This window comes from Oenanthe melanoleuca, chromosome 1A, assembly GCF_029582105.1.
Source record: "Oenanthe melanoleuca isolate GR-GAL-2019-014 chromosome 1A, OMel1.0, whole genome shotgun sequence".
Classification (NCBI taxonomy): domain Eukaryota; kingdom Metazoa; phylum Chordata; class Aves; order Passeriformes; family Muscicapidae; genus Oenanthe; species Oenanthe melanoleuca.
Genome location: NC_079334.1, coordinates 4,033,554 through 4,050,299, shown reverse-complemented (window position 1 = coordinate 4,050,299; position 16,746 = coordinate 4,033,554). Strand labels below are relative to the sequence as shown.

General features: G+C 37.0%; 1 protein-coding gene across 6 annotated transcripts in view; it reads left to right on the top strand.

Moving 5' to 3' along the window:
* The window catches only part of ERC1 (ELKS/RAB6-interacting/CAST family member 1), a 269,449-nt gene that overhangs the window by 59,332 nt on the left and 193,371 nt on the right, over window positions 1-16,746 (top strand). For 4 of the 6 annotated variants that reach the window (XM_056515211.1, XM_056515230.1, XM_056515222.1 and 1 more), the window contains exons 4-7: window positions 8,660-8,734; window positions 10,715-10,870; window positions 12,195-12,278; window positions 14,643-14,810. In XM_056515211.1, coding sequence (XP_056371186.1) covers window positions 8,660-8,734; window positions 10,715-10,870; window positions 12,195-12,278; window positions 14,643-14,810 — 483 coding nt within the window. The remainder of the gene's footprint in view (window positions 1-8,659; window positions 8,735-10,714; window positions 10,871-12,194; window positions 12,279-14,642; window positions 14,811-16,746) is intronic. The other 2 variants (XM_056515238.1, XM_056515251.1) reach the window with 1 other exon arrangement.

The window sequence follows — 16,746 nt, the reverse complement described above, 5'->3', positions numbered from 1 at the left end:
AAGTGTCTGCATCACCCTCCTCAGCTGACCTTCTCTTATGTTCATCTGTATTTCCATAGTTGTAGATTATTTTAGCCCTTTGCTACCCCAGATACTAATGGTGGAATTTTTGAGCTGCCTTGAAGAAATGCATCTACTTTCTTGATGGTTTTATATCTAGTGTTCCCAGTATCTGGAAAGGCATGCTAAACTCTTCTCTAAATAAAGGCATGCTAAACTCTTCTCTTCATTGCTGTTACAGGAAGCATTAGTATCTCAAAGGGCTTTGCAAAAGCTTGGGAGGTCACTTTATATTTCATGTCCTAACACATAAAAAAATTTAATAGCAGTCTTGAACATCTTAGCAAAGTAAGTTCTGAGATGTCAGAATCCACTAGTACTGTTTCTGACTCTTGCAAGGGTTTTATATTTATGATAGAATGCTTGCTGGAAATAATACTGAAGCAAAAAGATATCCCTCAGTTTTCCAGCTTGGAAACCTACATGTAATTCAAAGTGTGATGTTGAGGCTCAAGGTCATCAGACAGTTTTTCAGGCAGACAGTGCAGTTACAGTGGCCAGCAGTATCACCTTGAAAATTAAACGTGAATTAATTTATTTCTTAAGCTTTTGCTATTGCTGTTATTGTACTAAAGATTCCATGAATCTCCTAAGGAAAATAAATTCTAAGAGAGATCAGAGTTGTGGTTCTGATAAGATTATAGCTGTGCCACTCACTGTTTTAGGTTGTTATATCCATTCAAAGTTACCCCTTTTTCTAGGCTGAAAAATCCGGTGCTGCTTAATTGTCCCTCATATAAAAGACATCACATATTTTTGATCAGGGCACTATCTGTGCAGATTATGAAATGGATTCTCCTGCAGCTGCTGAGAGGTATATCCATAAGCAATTGGACTCTCTTGAGTTTTTCCCAATTGTCCTGACTTCTGAGGATCTCAAGAAATTATTTATATAAGTCTATGGGAAAGTTACTATATCCAGCATAGGATGTATTCAGCAATTGATACAGAAGACATTCTCTCATTAAAAGAAATAATTAAAACTCAAATGTCTCACTGAACATCAGAATGCCCTGACTTTGGCAGATAACAGTGTGGGTGCATCACATTCCTCTACCCTGGAAAACAAGCTTAAGCTTCAGAGCTTACCAGAAGATGGCTGCTATTTTGAATACTCCTTCAGTCTTAGTGACAATTATTGTTGGTGATATTCTAGACTTAACTTTCAAAAACAAAATTATTTTCATACCAGGAAGACATACTTGATGAAATCCAGCAGCTGGACTACAGCTTCCAGAATAGCTCCCAAGTTGCATTAGCTGCTGCCTCTTTGTTCCAGACTTGGCTGTTGCAGAATTATCAGTGATGCTCCATAGCTCCAAAGATAACCAAGCTTGCTGTGTTCTTTTTGACAGCCTCCTTGCTCCTCACCCCCTGAAGTGCTAGATGCACTGATTAGAAATGGATTTTTTTCAGATACACAGATTAATAGCCCAAATATCAGTGCAGCTTATGGCAGAATATGATGTGACTGCATCCATACCCAGTGTTCCAAACACTTGGAGTACTGTGGGCAGACTGAGATCTGTAAGGACAGTCCAAGAGGGACTGTGAGTATAGATAGCTGACCACAGCCATTTATTGGAAACAGAAAGAAGCTGTTTATCCTGAAGGTTTTTTTCTTTAGAAGGCTGTTCTAGAGTTAAGGCTTACATGTTACAGTAGTGTGGAATGAGGGAAGAACTGACAGGAGCTTTATACTTTGTCTCCAGAAAATGTTAGATAGTAAATTACAGTTTTGACTTTAATTTTTATTTATGTTTCTATTCAAGACATATTTCTATTCCAGCTGGGTACAAAACTGAGTGAAGGAGTTAGGGATGGAGTGCTTAACAAATAAAGGGAGGTTTAGCCCTAAATGTGTCCTTTGTCCCCCCATGGGCCAGAGCAGCAGGCACACCAGGCTGTCACACTTAGATTAGCAAAACTTGATCCTGTGCTGGCCAAAGAGCAGCAGCAAGGAGCTCAGTGAGAAGGGAGGGATGTGGCACCTAAGGGAGCCCTGCTGAGCTCTGCCCAGTGCTGAGAGCTTGATTCCCTTGTCTGGCCGGATTTTAATGAGCTCTGACAAGTTTTGCAACCAAATTATTTTTCCATGGGTGTGTTAAAATTCTTACCCTTTTCTGCTCCACGCTCAGAGGAGGATTTAGAAATTTTAATTGGAGCAATTAGAGTTAAATCAAAACACGCTTTTTGTCCCATGCCAAGATTTTGCAACATAAATAAGATACTTCAGGAGAGAAGTTTTGTTTTGCAGGGGTAGATAGACTCAGTAACTGGAACTCTTACAACCATCATACTAGGAGTTGTCTTTCTGATGAGGTAAAAAATGAAGTTTCTGCTTTTTTATTGCTGCTTCATGCTTTTGACCTTTTAGAAGCAAATGGCAAAGCTAGAAGTCAAGATAATTTAAATAATTATGTCTTCATTAGAATTGCTTGTTTGGTCTGCAGGTAGTTTTAAAACATTCAGAGGTGTTTGAGGTCAAAATTTGAGAAAACAGGCTATTGCAACTTGAAAGCATGCATAATGCTTTTTATGCATAACTTTTTATGCATTTAAATTTTTTAAAATGCTATTTTAGTTGGAATATTCTATATGTCACCTTAGGTAAGAATGAGTGTTAAAAATGTTCAAACACATATGAAATTATTTTCATCTTTCCTCAGTGCAGAGGTTGGTAGCTTCATAATTCTTCAAAAATTGAAAAATAAAAAAAAAAAAAATTGAATAAAATTTCAGTAGGTCTCTTCATATACTTTTTCTAGTATGGGGGGGGGTAAATTATTCTTGTTCTTACTTAAAAACAATTTTTTTTCTATATGAATGGGCTAGTCTTCAACATACAAGAAAATTTCTTACTATTTTATTTCAGTATTCCATACCCTTCAGATAGGATTTTTAAAACCATGTGAAACAATGCATAAATCTGTCTGGGGATTAGGGGTTTAAAATGCTGAAACTTCAATGTCTTTTTGATGTTTTGTTACATTAGAAGATCTTCTTTGTCAATACATGTTGCATGATTTGCTTTGTTTACAAATGACATCTTAGGTATGCTTTCCTTGGAGATGGTCACATTATCCTGCACTTTTGTTCAGTAGAAATGAGATTTGTGGAATTTTGTTTCCACAAATGTGAAACTTTGTAGTGGAAGGAAGAAAACCTAAAAATATCCTGGACAAGTTGGATGCTAATTTAAGTACAAAATGAGTGCTTTTGCACCTTAATAAGAGGAAAGAGAAAAAAATTAATAATAGCACATATGTAAATGAAGTTCTAGAAGATGGAGATTTTAATTTTTAATTGACTTTTCGTCAGCTTTTGAATTCACACAATGACTTGCTGCTTACAACTAATTGGATGGTTTGAATTAGTTCTCATCTTACCTTGCTTTTACTCTAATGCCAAAGTTTTGGGTGATTTTGCTTTTGTTTCCTGCTGATTGAAATAATGAGATGAGCAGGGATCTGTGCTTTAATTTTCACTTTAGCTGATGCCTTTGTTAACAAACTGAAGTGTCCTAATATCTGAGGTTTTAATTGGATTTAGAAATAATAATTTAAATGGATTAATACAATTGCAAAACACAGATGAGTTTCTTTAGCCAGGGGTAACTGAGCTTCAAAGCAACTGGCACCCTCCATTACCAATGTGTGTGCATTGCCAACTCATCTTTCAAAGTTGTCCTCTTTATGAATAGTCACTTTGGTTTTTTTAGGGAATTATGTTGATTGGGTTTGCAAATGCAGGAAATGACAAGTGGAAAAATGCAGAAATAATTTCCGAAGGAACTACCATGATTACTGCTTCCAGACTTGGATAACTATATAATTTTAGTAGCAAAAACTCTAATAGCAATGAAATAAATTCTACAGGACTCTCATATGCTTTTTTTTTTTCAGTTCAGTTTTACATCTTGCTGAAACAGAAATTAAAATTACTGGTATGGAGCACTTTCTGAAAAAAAAAAAAAAAAAAAAGGCATAAAAATCCTGAAACTAAACAATTGTGATACTATCCAGTCACCTTTCTGGCACCAGGTAGTAAAGATATTTATATAAATGAGTCATGCAGATTAAAGGGCTCTCCCACAGGTTATTTCATGCAACCTTCTGCTCAAACCAGCAATTTCAAGCGGTGGGGATTCCACAGCCTCCCTGGGCACCTGCTCCAGCATTTGGTTGTTTTCCTGGTAAAAGCTTTTCCATATTAGCAGGTCTGAATTTTCAGTGCTGCAAATTCTGCCTGTTGCCTATCATCCTTCTGCTTCTGGAAAGACTTTTGTTTCCATCGTCTCTACAGCCTCCAGTTAATTCTAGAAGGCATCAGGTTTCTCCCCAAGCCTTTTCAGCTGAACAAACACTTTTCTATCACTCTCTCCTCTTACATCATGTGTCTGTCAGACTCTGCTCAGATTTTGGGTGCCTTTCTTGTACTGGGAGCCCAAAATTGGGCACAGTGCTCCAGCAGTGTCTGACAAGGGCTGCACAAGGGAACAGCTGCTTCCCACCTCCCCTTGCTCATACATCCAGGGCTGGTTTGGGAGATTTTCCACATCAAGGGCACATGGCTTGATCCAATTCTTGTCTTCCCCAAATTCCATATATCTGCTGCTGGGAGTGCTCACAGTCTGTGGCTCACAAATTTGCCTCCAGGGATGTTTGGAGGCCTTGGGACATGGAACACCCATTGCTCCCCACTTAGCCACACAGCCAGCTGGAAGAAAATCAGGTTAGTCGGGTATGATTTGTCCTTCTACACAACTAAAGATGTATTTTATCTTCTATAGCTGCTGAAATTTTTTTTAAATTAACAGTGATTATTAATACTGAGCTGATGGATGCTCCTGAAATTTTCCTTTGGATGTAGCATTTGCATTTCATTGTAATTAATTGGAGCTAGGTTGCTAAAATCTAGGTAGGCAGAACACTCATCTGAGAGACTAAACTAAAGATACAACATCAGTAAGGCCTGGAGGATAAGATTGGAGAATAAAACCAGTTTTTAGTTAAAACTGTCCAGTCCAATGAATGATGCAGAGATCCAGCACAGGACATCATAGCTGATTACTCAAAGATATGGATGGTATAGTTAGGATTTAAAAAAGCCAGAATCATTACTGTGCTTTTAATTACACAAATAAGTTTTTTAGCCATTTAAAAAACAAAATTTGTATGAAATGGCATGTTTTTGTTCCACTTTATGTGGAATGTGCTGCCTAATAATGCAAGTTTGGCAGGAGTTGGAAGGCACGTCCTTTATTGCTTTGGAAACTGCTTGTGTTGTGGCTACTGAGAGATAAATTGCTGTATTTTTAAGCATACAGCCTACCCCACTGTAAAAACATCATTGCTTGAAAGTGCACCTTCACATTTGTTCTAAATTCCATGCAAAATCAGACACAGGAGTGACTGAGGGAATAACAATGCATGATATGGCCAGGTTATAAAGGAAGAAAAGGTTTGGACTAAATTCAACCCTCATTATTATGCACAGGTGTATAATTTAGAGTGATAATACTGCTCAGTATTGAGGGCTCCTTCAATTCTAAACTATGTTCTCTAATTTTGAATTATTTTCAAAAAGGCCTGATGGACTTTGTAACTATTTATGGTGTGTTTAAATCACTTTATCACAGCTATTCTTTACATATTCAGTGTTCTCAGTGTGTTTGATCAGCTGTTCTGTGTAATTATGCTGACCAGAAAATTAGAGTATTGTTCCTCCTAGAGGCACTGTGCTGCCTGCAGAACTACTTGGCAGATTTTTCTGTGGTAGATTTTCTTGAAAAGGAAGATAGATAATCTTAATTAAAAATTAAGCTGAAATATAAACCCCAACTCTGGAGAAGGTGCCCACCTTGTTTAGAACTTCTGACTATTTTTAGCCTTCAATTTCTAGTTATTGAAAGATTTTTTTTGGGGCAGAACATCTCATTTTGGAATTTTGTTGCCTATGAATATACTTTAGATGGAATCAATTTGCACCATAATTTTGTTCTCCTTTTTGCTATCACTTTTAAATGAAGGAGTCATTGAACATATGAAAGCAATAAATATAAAAGAGATTTGTAAGAGCCATTCCTTGTTATAATAAATTAATTTGCACTCAAAGGTGCAAAGATGCTAAATTTTACTAACTCGTTAGCAAACAATAGCAGTTACATAAGAAGGTTCTTAATGTGTGAAAGTAAAGGAAGAAGTATTACTTTATCAGAATGGATAACTTGCAAGGAATGAAGGACTGAGTTTCTGCTTTTCTGATTCTGATATTTGTGTGTGGCCCTCTGTTTTGAACTATTGCACAAAATCCTGTTTTACAGATTCACATCTTAATTTTCTGTGGGATGTGTGTCCACAACAGAATCTGAGTACATCAGAGATCTGATATATTAGTATTTTTCCATTCTGCCACTGAAAGACATGGATGCAGCCTGTATTTCATAATTAAGAAGGGGATCTGTGCACTGCTTTCCTTCAGCAGCCACTCTTCAGTCTGTGTTCCTGAGAGCCTCAGTCTGCCTGTAGTTTTTTTTCAGGCTCTTCAGGATCACAGGCATGTTGCCAAAATTAAGCCCTTCCTGTGCAGTCAGGAGCTGGGAGGTGTTATTTTTCAGCAGGTTAAGTCATCCAAATCACAGTGGAATTACTTCAGGCAATAGAAGTAGGACATTTCCTTTGCTGAGGTGCAGAGCATCATTTCAGACAGAGGAGATACAGACATTTCTCAAGAAGGAGGTTGGGAGAATTTTTCTCTTTGGGAAAACACTGAGCAATGGTGGAAGCAGACACTGTTGTGTCAGCATCCCTTTACAGACACTCAGTCCTGCTGCCTATTCCACCTGTCCCATTTCCATACAGTGCTGATTTTACATTCTCAGGTCAGAAACAGTCTCTGCACATGTGGAAATTACCTAACTACTAAAATAAAAATAATTCAGTGTCCAAAATAGATTTATGGTGTGTTAAAATTTGACCTTCTTTTCCTTTGTTTTCTCAGTTGCTAAAAGCTCACAAGAGTTTGTTTTAATTTCTTTGAGTAAATCCATTTTGGGAATGTAGGTACAGGTAAGTAGAATAATAATGGTATTGCTCCACTCTGGTCTGTGTGGTGCCAGTAGTATTTGTGCTGAGGCTCTCAAGTTTTCTGTTGACTCTAGGAGAAACAAATGTATTTAGAGGGGGTTGCAGGTTTATTTTTTCAGGAGGATTTTATTTATTTATTTATTTATTTCAGAGATTACCACTGTACACTGCAAACACACTTGTAAAAATAGCTTCTCAGAAAATATACAGATACAGTATTTTAAACCAGAGAAACCTTTATTGGATTTTCTTGTTATTACCATTCAGAGGCATCAACTTATGCAAATGGTTTTATGCCAGACTTATGCAAGATTCTTGTGGCCCTTGTCATGCTACAGCACATTTCAGTGTTGCTCACTTGAGAGCTGTGTAAGAACTTCACAATGTTACAAGTAGTGTTTTCAATATTTTTGAAAAGCACTGTGCAACTCTACCTTTTTCATTCAGATAGTTATTCATGTGGAACTAGTTGCATGGATGACTGCCATACAAAATTTTATCTTCACCATGTCTTTTGAAAATAGAAATTTGTGGATGGCTTTGGGATTTGTCTTTCAGCTGTTTGAGGGATGTGGATGGGCAGAGTGTGTGTATGGGCACATAACAAAATCTATTGTTATGTTAACTGGCATCACAGCTTGTGCTCTATGGACACCAAAGCATTTTTCTGGCATATAAGATTAACATTCTAACAGAATTCACATTCCTGCAGTTAACACTAGAGAATGCTGTGGGGACAATATTGTATGAAGACCAAGAGTGAAAGAGTATTAATGTTTCTATATTGTTTCTCCTTTTTACACATGTTGGCTTGAAAACCCAGCTTTATATGGTAGAACAAGTTGTTTCAGCTTTCTGTAATTTCATCCCTTAGCAAGCAGTCTGAAGCATGATATTTCTGTCAATTTACATCAACAGAAATATCACATGGACTTTGTATCCTCCTGTCTGCATCCCCTGAGCCTCTAGAGCAATGTGGTGTACAGTCATGTATTTTCAGCTGTGCTCAAGACCAAGAGCCTTGAGAAAGATTTTCATCCTGTCTAGTTAAATGTTGCCACTCTGGGATAAATAATGCTGGGAAAAGAGAGTTAACAACAACTGCACCTTATAACTTGTTGAAAGCTCAGTGTTGCTGTTTTCAGTAAGCCTCTGGTCAGGTGCATTATGTGTATGTGTTCCATGAGAAGCTATCAGGAGTTCAGGTTAATTTAGCAGGCAGATGATAGAGCTTTGTAGCTGACCCATCTGTCATTTCAAGTTTATTTTGGGTAAGAGAGTAGTCAAAGGTGCAGTTTGTGCTGTGTCTTTTTAACTGAGGCTGGGATTCTATTGAGTGAGCTTTTGGCAATCCTTCCTGTGATATGAGAAGTGATGAAATGTGTGAACTGGCAACATCAGAAAGCAGCATTGAGTTATGCTCTGTATTAGAAAGAGAAGCTTCTAGTAATTATGTTTGTATTGGGGCAGTGCCATTAGTGTAATTCTTGCTTTCATTTCTGCTGGTACAGGAAATCCATCGTCGATTTGAGAACACTCCTGACACAGCCAAGACAAAAGCTCTCCAAACTGTTATTGAGATGAAGGTAAATGATTGTGCATGGGCAGCAGCAGGATTTGTTCTCTGGAAAATGGGTTTTAATATGAAAGGTGACTCTGCCAAGTGCCATATGCTTCTGTCAGTTTTGTAATTTAAAATAAGTACATTTTTTATAATATTTTATTGTCTATTATTATTTTATTACTTTTGGTCACTGAAGAGACAGACACAGAAGAAACTTGTCTTTATCTGCCTGCAGCAGCAAGTACAGATTTCTTACAGTTAACCAGCAGTTCATTATATTACAAGAATGGGAATGGTAGATTAATATGAAAGATTTGTGGGGTTTTATAATGTGGGTTCTTTTCTTTTTGTGTTATCAACGTTTGAAATACTGCTTTGCATTCTGTATATCCACAAAGTTAGCAAGCTTGACATTCACTTAATGAATGGGTCATACAGCTAGAAATATGTCTGCATGCCATCATAAACCCAACTTTTCTGGATGAATTTGTGATTGAATTCTTAAGCCATTAGCTTAAGTATTTAATGGACTGATGGCAATTGGCCAAGAGCTCAGGAGCCACAATCAAGTGTGTGGTTTACACAGCTTTATGTGATCATATTTCATACTGTATTGCTCATGAATACATCAGACAGAGTTTGGACAAATAGAGTTGAAAAACTGGAAACTGTCTTTGCAAGTTGTTATTTTCCATTTTATATCCCTCCTTTTTTATTTTTCTTTCTTTTTTTCTCCTGCAACTTTTTTCATTCTGTATCAGTGTTTTCTTTATTTATATCCCATCTTTCTACTCTGAAGCCTTTAATTTAATGACTCTTATTAGTCATCTTTGTGGTCCATAATAATGAAAATTAATTGACCATCTGGTAACATTAAGTGTCTTTACTATCAAAAGAGAAACACATTTCTGGGAAATGATGTGAACACTGAAATTAAATACTGTTGACAATATCACTTCACCTTACTACCTCTAGTTTTTTGTTGCAAAAATCTACTTTGTTTTTAACTTCAGTATCAAACATTAGGCAGGAGATCCAATTAGATCTTCATAATGATGCTTTTAAAAAATCTCATGTCATGAATGAAACCCTGTATGTGCAAGAATCAGCTTTTTGTTCATCTGTGCTTTGCTGATCAGACAAAGAAAAGGTTTTGTTTATCAAAGTCTCTAGTATAGTTTGAAATCAGATCTGTCTTTCAGGAAAGATGAAATATTTTGGGGAAATGAAATAAGACAAAATAGACTGCTTTAAGAGATGATAGTTCCTAAATGCATATCCATGATGATGAATATGCATGAATCTGTGTGCTGTGTGAAGCTGTTAGTACTGTTCCTAACACAAAAGACTTGTAAAGAAACAGTAAACCAGGTACACTGAATGAATGCCTCTGATCATCCTGTAAAAGTATGAGGATAATGATTGACTGACTTCTTTATTTTCCTGGGTGGTTGTTTTTACCCCATTGAAAGGTTTTATATATTGTACATATCAGTCAGAATACTTGACAGACCCTTTTCTGCTTTATCCAATCAAAACTAGATTGTTGTGCATTTTCCTTGCTTATGTTGCCTTGCTATTCCCCATTTGTGACCCCACTTAAATTACCCAATGGTACAAACCCAATTTTTTGCCATTCTTGCAGTCACATTTTGCTGTCCATTCAGTTAGAATTAAATGTCTCTGGTTTGTGCTGGCCTTGAAAAGGCAACATTTCTTCATGTTCCTTTATTTGTTCATCCTATATGTTGTTCCTGCCCTGAACCATGTTTTCTTTCAGTACTAAACTCTTGCTTTCCTTGAAAGGTAAAAAATAAATTGAAAAATGAGTATCTGAGCACTCATATGTAGAGAGTTGAACACCATTTTCTCTAAGAACTTCCTAAGTCAGTTTTAAGGGGGGTAATTTATTTGACATGTATCTCCTTCTGTTTTACTCCAGCAGTAGGTTAACAAATAATCTAAGAGTGTGTCTTTACCTGTCTCCTCTGATCATTTTCAGGATTCAAAGATTTCTTCCATGGAGCGTGGCCTCCGGGATTTGGAAGAGGAGATTCAGATGCTGAAGTCAAACGGAGCCCTGAGCACAGAGGAACGTGAGGAGGAAATGAAGCAAATGGAGGTGTACCGCAGCCATTCCAAATTCATGAAGAATAAGGTATTGGGAGAGCTGCCAGCAGCCCTCTGCTAGACTGAGCTGGGTGAACAGAGGGAAATGTTCTTGCTTTAGTTAGGAGGAATGGTCTGGGTTCCAGTCAAATGCTGGGAAACAGAATTGATTTAATACCTGCCGTGAAGCCACTAAAATAACTTAAAAATATTTAAGAAAATTTCAAATTCCAATTTAAAAATATTATGATGATGTTTCAGTAAGATCAGTGGCCCAAGTTCTCTTTTTATTGTCACACCTGATCTCCCTCTTCCTCTTCCTCTTCCTCTTCCTCTTCCTCTTCCTCTTCCTCTTCCTCTTCCTCTTCCTCTTCCTCTTCCTCTTCCTCTTCCTCTTCCTCTTCCTCTTCTCATTTATTTTTAGGCCATTATTAATCCATTATTGGTTCAGGTTTTATTTGGTCTAAAATCCAAAAGGATATTTCTTATTTCTACAGCTGTTGTTGTATGACTGTTTGACCTTGTCATTATATAAAAGCTGAGAAGAGTGTGAACTGTCACAATAATGACTTTCCATTACACTCTCTTTGTAGTAGTGGAGTCAGCATGAGAGTAGAGTCTACTACAGTGGTGGTGCTGACATGAACTTTGCTCTTTATCTCACAGGGTTACACAGGGTTGCTTCTGGGAGCTGAAGGGTACCCTGTTCAGATTAGGAATAGGGGAGGAGATTAGAGCACCACTTCCTTCCATCTTTTCTTCTTTATTTTCTTTCTTCATTGTTAGCAACTCTTCAATTTTCCCTTGTCCTTTCCTTCTGTGGATTTATAGATCTGTTCAGCTACTCGTTCTCTGGACCTTTTCTGTCTCCCGGTCTGCTCACTTATTTTCCTGCAGAAAATTTGTTTCCTTTTGGTATCTGATCATGACTTATGGCCATCTTCAATCCTGCCACCTTGTTCTGTAATTACACAGCATTTGTTTTTTTCAGATTTGTATTGTATAAGTAATTTGTGGCTGTAGCTTGACAATTAACATTATTTTTCTTATGCTGAAGTATGTCCTTTTTCCTGTCATAATTTCCTTATGAACTGCAGTTTCAAAACCCTTGGGATAAGTGCCACACACTTGACATATGTAAACATAACCGTAACTATATATCTTCTGTTTCATAATCAAATTCTTCTCTGGCAGCCTATATGAAATTACACAGACATTTAACTTTTGAGAAGACTTAATGAAGAATGGAAGAGGAGTGACCAGTGTTAATCCTTCTGTTCAGTTCTTTGTCACTTTCAGTTACTTGGACTGAAGCAGGCTGAGTAGAAGCTGACAAATAATAAATATTTAAAAGCATAACAATGTCGTGACAGGTAGAGCAACTGAAGGAAGAGCTAAGTGCCAAAGAGGCTCAAGGGGAGGACCTGAAAAAAAGAGTGGCTGGTCTCCAGACAGAGGTCTCTGCAGTAAGATCTCTCTTTTGTGTGCAGTGGCCATTCACTGAGGCTTGATAGCTCTTCTGGCTTTCTTCTCCTACCTTCTTCATGACTTGATATAACAAGTAGAACTAACAGCCTGCTCAGCCTGGTAGCTGCCTTTTTGTTCTCATGGTTCTGGTGTCCATATATAACATCACTCTCCAGCTGAACATCTGTATTTGTTTTGTTGCTGTTTTTTAATGGTATGAGCTGTTTGAGCAATAACCTACTCTTCTCTACTGAAGCAGATTTTCAGAAGCATTCAGCACCCATTTTGGGGACAGACTTTCAAAGAGATTTGCTTTTCCTAGTAAAAGAAAACAATTTGAAAACTTGTGTTGAACCCTCTTAATATAGTTTCAAAAAAAAAAACTAAATCTGGATGCTGAATGCTTTTGAAACTGATTGCTCGATTTTAGCAGCATGAATTTAGGTTATTCCTTTGCTGTGAAGTCAGAGTTTCACTCACAAGTCTGAACATGGTTTTTCATCAAGAAGAGAGATGAGAGCACTTGATGCTGTCTTTACTTCTCTTGCAAGTGTGGATGGTGTGTTCTGTGTTCTTACTAAAGAACTTTGGCACATTGGCAGTGTGGGCTTGCAGCTCTGAAATGGGAGACAAGAATCTTGTCTAGAGACAAGAATCCCAGGGTGCTACTTGGGAATCTTCATGTAATGAAATGTGGTAAACATCTCTTCAGAGATGAGCCCAAAAACAGTCTGTCGTTTTGGGAAAGTTTTACTCTGATTCAGGCTTCCTACTAATTGAAAAAGTTTTGTCATCTGAGATTTTTTCAGGAGGCTTTTTTGTTTAGAAAAGATAACCAGCAGTAAACAATTCAGCTCTTCCCAGCAGTTGTCCTGTGCCTGGCAGTATTGTGCAACTGGTGGCTGACAGCAGAAATGTGCTGCTGGCATCAGTGCCTTTGTGGTGAATTGAAATAGGTGCAGAATCATCTCTGTGCATATTTGCTTTTAGTAAAATGTGAAAAAAACAACCTAGCGGGTTTGAATGAAGTGAACAAGAAACAGTTGAGTAGTTCCATAAATTCTTATATACCTTTTCATTGTTTCATTTAATAAAATGAGTTTGGGAGAATTTTTGAAATGCATGTCCTCCTTCTTCCCCGTTCCTTCATGTACACTGTTTCACAGTGGAATACAGGAGTCCTTGATTACATATTTTGATACAATTTTAATACTCTTTGGTAAAGAGTTTTCTTCATTTAATTGCTTGTTATTGAAGCAGTATTGTCAATATAAAGCTGCATTTACCCAAACTTTTTTTCTCAGTTATTTCTACAAGTATGTGCATTTATTCTAATCAAAAACTTTAAAAAACTTGTAAATTTTACTATTATTTCATTCATGTGCCTTGTTTCCAAACACGAACAGTGACTTGGACAATCTTTTATCTTGTGATGTCCTTTAATTTCTGTTTTGAAGCAGTGGACAATGTACTTTGGGGCTATTCTGTGAGACAGGAAGCAAACCAGAAAGTTTGTTACAAACTTGGACTACATTTAGAGGTTCCTGTCATCTTTTATTAATTTTTTTTCTCAGACATAATAAAAATTGTCCTGAGTGATGATTGCACTTAAAGATTTTACTAATTTACTAATATCATTGCTCTCTTTTCCCTGTTTTTACTGTTTGTTTATTAAATAATAATCCAACCTACATTTGTTAAAATAAATTTGCATTTCTATACTGATTTAATTCACTAAATTAAATCTAGGAAATTGCTCTCAACAAAATGCAATTCCACAAACAGTTTTCATGTTATTTTGATGAATATTTGCATCTGCTTCTAGAACCTTCCAGAAACTCAAGTGTGATTCATAGAATAAAAAGCTGGTTTTGTAAATAGTGGGAAAAGTAAGGGTGACTCCATCCTTTCTGAGCATGAGGCTGGATTGATAGGTGAGGAGCTGGAGGGCAACTTGCTGATTTGACATTTCAAAGCAAACATTGTGCTGCTGAGAGACCTGCAGGTGCTCTGATATTGCAGGCTAGGAGTATTTTGTCAGTACAGCAGTTTCATCTTCATTAAAACCTTAGCCCTGCTACGTTCCTGGGTTTGGTCAGTCCTTGGGAAGAGGAATAACAAAAGAACCTCCCTTGAAAAACTGATGACATTGCTCCCCACTCTTCTTCCTTGTATCTTTTGCTCACGACACAAATTTTTGCCAGCCTTTCACTCAAGATAACTGAAGGCTTCATAGTTCTGTGGGATAATTTAAGAGTATCCTACTGGTTGTTGGTAGTTGTGTGTGTTGATAGTAATTTTTGTAAGGAAGGTGTAAAGTGTTTCTGCCTTTGCCCATCGTTTCTGTGTTTCAGATCGGCCAGGTGAAGCAGGAGCTGTCACGCAAGGACACGGAGCTGCTGGCCCTGCAGACCAAGCTGGAGACCCTCACCAACCAGTTCTCTGACAGCAAGCAGCACATTGAGGTTCTCAAAGAGTCCCTTACAGCTAAAGAGCAAAGAGCTGCCATCCTGCAGACAGAGGTGAAGTGGGCAATCCTGTACTTGCTGACTGTGCACAGAGAAAAAAGAGAAAACCATTATTTCTTGTGTTCTTAGGTTGTACAGTCCCACAGCCTTCCAGTACTGCTTGTTCTGAGCATTTAGGTTTGATTCTCTAGGCCAGGGGTTGATCTAAAGATAAATATGTGTGCAGAAGTGCTTGGCTGAATTAGAAGTTGCAATGTCTGAGCTGGGGGGATTTATTTGTAGTGACCTTGTAGCTAGAGGAGAGAAGAAAAAGGAAGGTGATTCCAATAGCAAACACTCTGCAGAGGCTTCACCATTACTGCCAGCATGTCCAGGAACTCCTGTAAGCCTAAAATATGGACTTTGATGGTTTATGATGCATATTCCAGGGTAAAGGAAAAATATTTTCTCAACTGTTTTTCTGTGACAAGTGCTTAATAAATTCCCATATTATGTAAGACCCAGGTGTATATCTGAACATCAAACAGGTAATAAATGTAGCATAAATGTGTTGCTTCTGGACATTCTTGAAGAGCAAGAATGGAATGTTGTGTGCAGACAGCATTTCAGTCCCTGGCTTGGGAAGCTGTAATGTTAGTGGAAGTCCAAAAGATGGCAGTGATGCATCAAAAACTTTGTTGTTACAGCTGAAAGAGTCAAAGCCAAAGGAGCTGTGAGAAAGGCATGCAGGAAATTTGTGGGTGACACTGGGAGAAGGTTCCTTATTACAAGAGCATAAGAGAATTGATCTGAACTTCTTACCCTAATTTAGCTTTCCTTTAGCCAAAATTGGTAAATCTGTGGGTGGACATGCAAGAATAAAGTTACATAGTAAATATCTTTTGGTGTTCCAGGATGGCATTTCTGTTTATTCTCAGATTTATGTAGAAGTTGAGATTGCATTAGTGGGCATAACTGGGAAAGTGTTCCAGTTTATAGTCATAAAACCCCTGTTAAATTTGTTAATTCCTTTTTGCTAGTTCAGGAGTGTACACTAGATTAGTACATGTCTATTTAAAAGAAATATTTAAACTTCAAAGTATCACTGAAAGTAGATGTTATGTAAATAAACATTTTCACAGGTAAAGTGCAGGCTTTGATCCATTGTAGTTGTTGAAAAGAATATAGATATGTTAAATGTGCAGTATGTGACAAACCTAAAAATGTAGAAACACATTTCTCACTTTTAACTAATAAATAGTAACACTTTTCTACCCATGAGAGATGAAGTTCTTGAACAAATTTATTTTATTAACAAGCTAAAAGACTCCACTAGAGATTCATAATTTCAGCTGTTATGGTAGGTAAATATATTTATTCAATTAAAATGTCCAGAATTGAAACAGAATATTTAAAACCAAGAAGACTTGCTTATATACCATTGATAGATACTCTTGACAGTTATTCTTGATTTTATTTTACCTAAAGGCCAAAGTACTTTAATACATAAAATTATTCAGATCTCTAACTTGTAGTATTACTAAATAATCATTGAGAATATTTGCTCTCCATTGGCTGCTTCCAAATGAAGTTCTCATGTAGCACCACAAAACCAAACTGGTTTCCTCCTTCCAAGAAGTTTTTGAAAAATAATAACAACTACTACTACTACTACTAATATTAATAATAATAATAATAATAATAACAATAATAATAATAATATATTTTTTACCCTTGTTGGAATTCTTGGCAGAAAGCCAAACAAATTATTACACAATTACCTTTTTGTGTTCACAGGTAATCCTTTTAAGTATAGGACTGAAACATGTTGAAAACAAACAGTGTTGAGATGTTTGTCCTTGCATCCTGTGATGATTTGGCTTTTTTAAAGGAAAGGATATCTTTCCCATACAAGGGTTTTCTTTGGGAATGAGGTAGGAATGTGAGCTTGGCCTCACTTCTTGACAGCACTGGTCAGTGTTAAAACACAATTAGCTTCTCTCAAGACACC